This window comes from Camponotus floridanus, unplaced genomic scaffold, assembly GCF_003227725.1.
Source record: "Camponotus floridanus strain SB8 unplaced genomic scaffold, Cflo_v7.5 scaffold7, whole genome shotgun sequence".
NCBI classification, from domain to species: domain Eukaryota; kingdom Metazoa; phylum Arthropoda; class Insecta; order Hymenoptera; family Formicidae; genus Camponotus; species Camponotus floridanus.
This window is the reverse complement of record NW_020229838.1, coordinates 4,317,540-4,326,133: the sequence shown is the minus strand read 5'-3', so window position 1 is coordinate 4,326,133 and position 8,594 is coordinate 4,317,540. Positions and strand designations below refer to the sequence as shown.

Sequence of the window (8,594 nt, the reverse complement as noted above, 5' to 3'; positions counted from 1 at the left end):
CGGTAGTGCTATTTGAATCGGTTAGGAAAGGTCCCTCGATCACTTCGAATCACCCATCCCGCGAATTCTCGATTGTCCGCACCGCGCCACGCGTGTGCGAGAGAACTTCTACTATTTATAAATTGTCCGAATTCAGTCGCGTTGGCGAACGATTCGACTCGACAGAGCTACTGCTGCTGCTGCTGTTGCTGCTGCTGCTGCTGCTGCTGCTGCTGCTGCTGCTACTGCTGCTGCTGCTGCTGCTGCTGCTGCTGCTGCTGCCGCGGCTGCCGCAGCTGCCATTGTCGCCGCCGTTACCGCCGCCTCGTGTAAGGAACAATTTGCTACTCCATAGTAAAAATAGAAGCTCCTAGTCTGCTAGCCGAAGCTCGCGGCTAAAGCTGAAACGCGCGCGGTACCGTTCTAGCCGCGCAAGGCAGACAAACGGCGTATGTTCGACAATGCCCCCAATGGTGTGCTTGCGCGAATGCGGACGATGATGCTGATGTAGATATTGCTGCTACCGATGTTGCGTACCGAGCTCGAACGGCATCCATCGCCGTCAACGCAAAGAAAGCTCGTGCGCGCGCGTATCCACGTGTGTCTGTCTTTGCCTTTTCCGATCCTCTCTCCCTCCCCCCTCTCTCTCTCTCTCTCTCTTACTCTCTCTTTGTGCGTGCGCGATGTGTATATGTGTATTGCATACTCATGTGTATACATAGAGTTCGGCATCGCTCTGCTTTTCTCTTCGTCTTACGTCCACTTTGCAATCCGTTCAAGATAAACTCAGTGTTCGCCGAGATTTCGCCGTGAGACCAGTCTTGTGTCATCTTAGTCATCGACCGATCTACCATAGATAGATCTCGTGGATGACTCATCAAAGAATTTTATCGGGTCCTCGTTTTACAAAGGAAACGTCAAATTGAAAGAGAAAAGTTTTCGAAAATAAAAGAAAGTTATGAGAGATTGAGTGATAAAAAAAATACAAACGTGATAAAGATAGAGAAGCAAGTAAAAAAGAGGAGAGAGAGAGAGAGAGAGAGAGAGAAAGCGAGAGAGAAGAGAGAAAGAGAAGCACATTCCGAGCGGATCACGGATGCTTATAGAAGCGTTGCGTAACAGCGTCAGACGAATAACGAAAACGCGACTCCGTTGAGCTCGTCTAATTTCGACAGTTTCAACAGAAAACGCAATCTGGTTCGCAATTTACAACGAATCTTCTCACTTCAGAGCAACATCTTTCAACGGTCATCGTAGAGCTTCAAAGTTCTAGAATGTCGTATGCGAGATGCTGGATGCGCGATTTTTCGGGGACCCTCAGCGAGACTCGATTCCGTTGATCTATAATCGCAGACGACCGCGACCTCACGTGTGCGTATATGTACAAGTGTCCAAGTGGTGTGTGTGAGTGTGCGCGCGCTCGTGTGTGTGTGTGTGTGTATGTGCGTGTGCGTGTGTGTGCGTGCGTGCGTGCGTGCGTGCGTGCGTGTGTGTGTGTGTGTGTGTGTGTGCGTGCGTGCGTGTGTGTGTGTGTGTGTGTGTGTGTGTGTGTGTGTGTGTGTGTGTGTGTGTACGTGTGCATGTGTGTGCGCGCTAGTAAGCGAGAAGGAGACGGACCGGAACGATAGTATGGCGAGGTGACCGGGGACGTTGTCTTCAGGTGGCGGCGATTTTATGTGATCGAAGATGCGAACAAGAGAGAATGGATAAGAAGCGTTCGAGGAAATGTATCGATTTTAAAGCGGTTATCGCGAGCATTCTTACATATAATTTTTCGGCTCCGGAAGTGAATGAGAAACGTTTCGCGTTCGCGATCGAGAGATGTAGATTTGCGCTCGCATGTTTGGTTCCTCGAAGTCGAACTAAAATTAAACCCGGCCCGGCGAGGCTCACCGATTCTTTTCTCACGTCCGGCTTCTCTTTTGCGGGTTGCGTCGCGATGACAGGCAAGCACCTTGAGAATTCAGGCTTGAATTCGCGATCCGGGAATTGACGCGCGGTTGTCGCGCCTCCGCGATCTTGAGCGCTAACAATAAGATAAAATTTCGGTAACGTGTATATTCGCGTACGCTCGTGTTTCTCGCGACGACAAGTATAACGTCGACGATAAGTACGCGTTGCGGTAAATCAACGCTCGATTCTACGATATTATTATAGAGACCTAGCGAAGGCGGACGTGAAGAGGCAGCAGCGAAAAGAATGGAACGATATCCGAAACGAGGGACTCGCAGACATTGCTGACTATGCTCTGTCCGAGAGCACGATTAAGACGACTGCAATAGCGATCGTAATCAAGACGAAGACGAAAGAGAGGTAGACGAACGTCGAAGAGACCCGGGTAGGGAGACTAGGAAATCGAACGACCAGTGCCCGCGATAGCCGCGAGAGATGCAGCAACAATCCGGCCAGCAATCGTCCGGGGCGCCAAATGGGGTCGCGGGGGGCGCTCAATTGTCGCAAACAGGTGGCATAAGCCCGGCGCAACCTGGCGCGACCGGTACCGCCACCGTGCCGTCGAATCGTACGCAGATTAACGGAGGTAGATTCGACTTTGACGACGGCGGGACCTATTGCGGCGGTTGGGAGGACGGAAAGGCCCACGGCCACGGCGTATGCACCGGACCGAAAGGTCAGGGCGCCTACTCCGGTAGCTGGCATTTCGGCTTTGAAGTATCCGGTGTTTACACTTGGCCTAGGTGAGTACAACTATCGTTGATGTGGATTATACCGCTAGTAGGACACAATTCTTTCTCTTATCGATGTTTTCCTCACAATGCACGATCGTTGCATTCCGAGTGAAATTTCGCGCAACAAACGGAATTGTTAGAATAATTGATCAATTTCCATGTACATACGCGCGCGACGCAAACGTGTATGTATGTGCAGGGTGCACGTATACAATTCGCCAAATTGATGACTTAATTGCACTTTCTTTTCACTTGCGAAACAAATTAATCTTACATTCTTTTCGCGTTGGCGCGGAATGCGCCCGATTAAAACTAAATTGGAGTTGAAAGTAGAATCGTTTAGGCCAGGACGAGTGTATGCTTTTTCACACGGCTGATTATTCAGCATTAAATTGTAATATCACCGCGTTAACGGTGTTCGCGTCGTAAGGCAAACGAGCACTAAATACGATAAGCTGCAAAATTAATAATTCGAGACTAATAAAACTAACAAACTTTGAGAAGCTTCGATAACCGTCTTTGATAACTGTAAAGAAGAAAATGCTTTTCCAGTGGATTAGATATTTCGTTGACGCTTTTGAATTTACGTGACTTCGTGGCGTCGCATAACGCGAGATGAGCGAATAGCGGACCTTGACACGTATCTCGGTATATACCAGGGAGGGAATCTCCCGATCCTGGGAAACTAGGTCACTGCGCGCAAGGACAACGGGGATCGAATCACTAAGATTCACTTTAGCATCTAGTTTAAGGTCGGGATAATCGTCAAAATTTTCGAGAGTAATACATCTTTGTGCCGAAAATGAAGAAATTTCTTAAATCTTGCAATTAAAAAGTTAATTTAATTAAATCTTTTGTCTTGTAAAGTTACAGTCTTATTTTCGATAAAAAAAGGGAAGGCATGATTGGAGTTGAAATTAGAATCTTGAATTAAAACGCAATGTCGAATATTATCAAATATACTAGTTTAACGTTATTAACAACGACATTTGCAGAGAAAAATATTCCATATCATTTTTTTTATATGAAAAATAACAGCAATATATGTTAATATTCTTAATTTATTGACCAATCACATATTCGAGCATTTCTTCATCTTTATTTTCTATTAGCTGAAAATAAATCTACCATTGACATTAATTATATAAAAAGAACATTCTGAAACGCTATAAAAATACTCTATAACATAACTCTATAACTCTATAACATAAAAATTGTGCAATTCTGAAACGCTACAACATAAAAATATTCTATAACATAACTCTATAACATAAAAATTGTGCAATAATTATAAATTCTATTTACTCTTTAAGGATCAGGAATTGTATGAAAAAAGAAAAAAAAAATATATATATGTATGCATGTATATATGTATATATATGTATGTGTGTATGTAATACAGATATATGTGTGCATCACACAACTAAAAATAAATTCCACAGTATCCATACGTGTGCGAAACATGGAAACCTCGAAAAGATCTAATAATCGTAATTAAAATTTTTAAACCATGTAACCTATAATTTATAATGGAAATATTATCTCACATAAGAATAATAGAAATATACAAAATCGAAATCATTTTGTTACAATAATTTTGTTTTCTTTATAACATTTAAAAATGTTTTTTTCATGTGCTTGATATGAGAAGCCATTTTTTTCAATATATATATATATATATATATATATATATATATATATATATATATATCTGAGATTTCATTTGAAACACAATATTAGTGAATTATAAATTTTAACTTTTTAAAGCGTTATTTTGTATACGTGCGTGTGGATTTCTGTGAGACTGTTCTCGACAACTTTAATAATAAGTCTTTTTTGTTACTGATTTTTGCGGGAAATGGAATAGATTGGATGCGAATAATATGTAAAAAATAAGGATTGAGAGAGGTACGATGAAATACTTCTTCTCCTCACTAATACATCTATTTCGTTTTCACACAAGCTAAAGTAAAATCTTTTCCAATCTTTCTGCAACATTTTTCGATACTTTGTTGACTTTATTTTTTATCATATTTTATGGTAGTCAAAGCACAAACAAAACAAAAGATTCGTCTTTGTAATCTTTGTGTATCGTATTATCGACTATTGTATTTTAAAAGATATTTGCTCCGCAAACATTAAATTTTATTTGGTAAAATATTTTTTTTCTTTTAGCGAAACTGTCTATATAAAATTTACCACTTATTTATTACACAAAGATTTAATGTAAGATAAAAATCTTAATCGATATGTATTATGTGATATATAACCTTAATTATATCAATTAAATTAATCATATTTAATTATATTTCTTCATGTATGTGTGTGTGTCTTGTGTGTAATAATTGGCCTTCAATAAGAATAAAGCATGTTCTTTTAATTCATTTTTCAACTTTATATTGCACGAATATATAATTAAAACACTATTATAGCATTATAATATATTGAAATTTACAATTAAATTGCATCGTGTAGAAACTTTTACATATAAAAATTTGTAAATATAAATTGTAATAATTTGTGCAAATAATATAAATTTTTATTACGAATTTTTGTTATGACCATTTCTCTCTACAAGGAAACTACTCCTGTAAAAGTTTTCATATTTCCATGCTGTCACGTTTTTAATTACATGTCTTCTATTTAACAATCATCTGAAACCGCATTCGAGTAGAGATTACTGATAGAAATCTTTCTAGGAAATTAAGAATTTTCCTTTGAAAGGTTCATCAAGAAAATTTCTTTCGGTTTTAGTAAAAAAATAATAATAATTTTAAAAAATAATATATATATATATATATATGTATATATATATATATATATATATGTGTGTATATATATATATATATATATATATATATATATATATATATATATGATATACCTTTAATGCTGTACTCGAAAAAACTTTTTACAAATAATAAAATGAATTTAGCACAAATGGGGATTTAATCGCAATTGAAAAAGTTTGCTCGATTAGCTTATTTTCCTTGAATATTATAATTATAATACGCATAAAAATATATTTAAAGAAAATATATATGCGCGCTTGCGCATACACACACACATACACGCATACAAAACCTCTTTCTCTCTCTCTCTCTCTCTCTTCCCCTCCCTGTTCTATGGTATAAAGTGTCAAAACCACATTCTCCACCACTCGTGTGAATTCAATCTACATGTATCTAAATTATTATTTCATTATTAATCAGCTTAAATCGTAATGATATTTTGGATATAACTAAAAATTGCTGAAAGAATTGTTTTATTATACTTTCAAGTTTCTTATAGCAAGTTGCTTTTTAAAAGACTAACTTTTGCAAATCATATTTTAGCGGGTCAGCTTACGAAGGACAATGGCAAAATGGCAAGAGACATGGCTTGGGTATGGAGACTCGTGGACGTTGGCTCTATCGAGGAGAATGGACTCAGGGATTCAAGGGTCGTTACGGAGTTCGACAATCTACTACATCCACGGCGAGATACGAAGGCACGTGGTCCAGCGGTCTACAAGACGGTTACGGCTCCGAGACTTACGCCGACAGCGGTGAGTACCAAAAACTCCACTATTTTGACTAAAAATCCTATTATTATATATTTTAAAGTATATTCATGATCAGGTCACAATGTATGATATACAGGATTCATTTTACATCCGTTTATTTCATGATTGATTATTTATTGTGGAAAATATCAAAAGATGTTAATTTTGTTTTGTTTTCGACATTTAAGCATATTAAGTGCAACGAAATTTTTTCATCCCCTTCGTCAGGGCCCTTAGCTACCCCTTCGAAAATCTAAAATGGCAATAGGAGTCAAGTGGTATATCAAAAATAAGATTTTAAAGATCTTTCGATTCTCTGTGCAACTTGTTTCTTTTTTTCATTCAAGTAAATATTTTTCGAGGAATCGCACTTGGACATTTTTGGTGTCAAAACAGTTTTACAAAAATACATTTTGGAGTGGAATTTATTTATTAGTCATTTATTACAACAAATGTTCAAAATGTTCTCCATTGTTTTCTAAACAATAATATAAACAATTCTCAAATTCTGAAATTTCAATATTTTGAAAAGTTTCTACAGGAATAGCTCTGCATTCTTGTATAATTCTTCGAAGCAAATCGTTTACATTTTCTACTGGTGTTTCATAAACGATGAATTTTAAATGTCCCATACAGAAAATATCTCTTTCCAAAATGTTCGTATGTAATGTGCTTAAATGTATCCTTCTCAAAAACAAAATTGACGTCTTTTGGTGTTTTTCGCAAAAAATAGTCAGTCATGAAATAAACGAATGAAAAGTTTTGAAATGAACACCTTGTATAATTTTCATTTAATTTATCGCAAAACGTATTCTATATCGAATGGAACGGAGGAAAGACGAAACATTGGGGCCATTGTATCGCTCCAATTATAATAAATAACACGCTACTAAATGAGCCATGTCATGTCCGAATTGAAATGAAGATTAGAATTACTGACAGTCGATCGATCATTGCTTTATAAGAGTTTGCGCATTACTAACGTAAAGAAGATCATACTTATTGTTAACACAAAATATCGCCTCGATGCACTAATTAACACGACATCTATTACATTCACATACATGTTATTCTTCTCGGTGAATAAATATAATTTCGACGACAGATTTCATTGTCAGCGTGTTATAAAAAGAGATTATTATGAAATTACATAAAAAAATCTCTTTCCGTAACAATTATCATATTTATTCATTACGAGCAATAAAATATTTGTTTGAAACTATATATAAATCTAAAGATAAGTCTCACGATTTCTTTGTATTGTTCTAATAAATCATTGGAACTAAATATATAAATCAAATGCTGAATTTTCTCAATAATAATCTTCTCTATTACATCTCGTCGCATTGTAATATTTTTATTATATTATTTATGGCATCTCAAGATCAATCTCATGATCTCAAGTAAATCTCAAGTAGAATTCAGAAACTGGAAATGCTCTAGCACTGCCACGTCACATTGAACACGCGTGCGTACATTATGCTCGTCGAAAATAGCATGTGCGATCGCTCGACGAGAATTATTCGACATTTATCAAACAGCATGAAATACTCGATTGAATTATTGTTCCTAGTTTGATTTACTTTTAATGAACCATTACTTGAAAGCCTCTTTTTTTCGCTATATCATAACTAATTTTTTTTGTGTTATGTAAAAGTATGAAATCTCATCTGGATACATTAATTTCTTCCAGTAGAATTATATATTCTGTGCTGCAACTGTACACATTTTCTACAATTAAATTACCCGTTTCAATGTCTTAGAGATAGATCGGTCTACAAAACCTGAAAAAACGCGCAACTCGATTTATAATTTAAATAAAACATTGAAATCCAGCAGATATAATAAAATGTAATAGAATTTATTTACATTACCGCGAATATTCTCTCTCTCTCTCTCTCTCTCTCTCTCTCTCTCTCTCTTTATATGTTCACCTTTCTTTTTGCTTCTTGCAATAATCATAAATGGAATGCCAGCACTTTTGATGCACAATCAAACAAGCACAAAAGCTAGAATAATTTTTCATCGATTCTTATCATAAATTGATTATTTATCAAATAATGAATAAATGATTATAAACGATGTTCGAACGTGCATTGCCTAAATATGTATGACAATATTCTTTAGTCACTTTTATGCAAGAAATAATGCAACAATAATCACAAACAGATTAAACAATCTTTCGAGCAATGTATCAGACAAATCTTCTCGAGAGAAGATGAGCGACTTATTGCCAAGTGATACATTTCTTGTGAAGTGCAATTTGAAAATTTGACTTTAGATTTATAATCTCTCTCTTTAAAAAAATTAAACATCAAATTGTCTTAATTTACATCAAAGACAAGAGACAAATCATTTTTTATAATTCAAATTCTCTAATTTAT

General features: G+C 36.4%; 1 protein-coding gene across 1 annotated transcript in view; it reads left to right on the top strand.

Moving 5' to 3' along the window:
- Window positions 1-339: 339 nt before the first annotated feature.
- The window catches only part of LOC105251718, a 33,665-nt gene continuing 25,410 nt past the window's right edge, over window positions 340-8,594 (top strand). Inside the window, exons 1-3 of the mRNA XM_025413699.1 lie at window positions 340-1,350; window positions 2,137-2,675; window positions 6,002-6,213. Coding sequence (XP_025269484.1) covers window positions 2,368-2,675; window positions 6,002-6,213 — 520 coding nt within the window. The 5' untranslated portion in view covers window positions 340-1,350; window positions 2,137-2,367. The remainder of the gene's footprint in view (window positions 1,351-2,136; window positions 2,676-6,001; window positions 6,214-8,594) is intronic.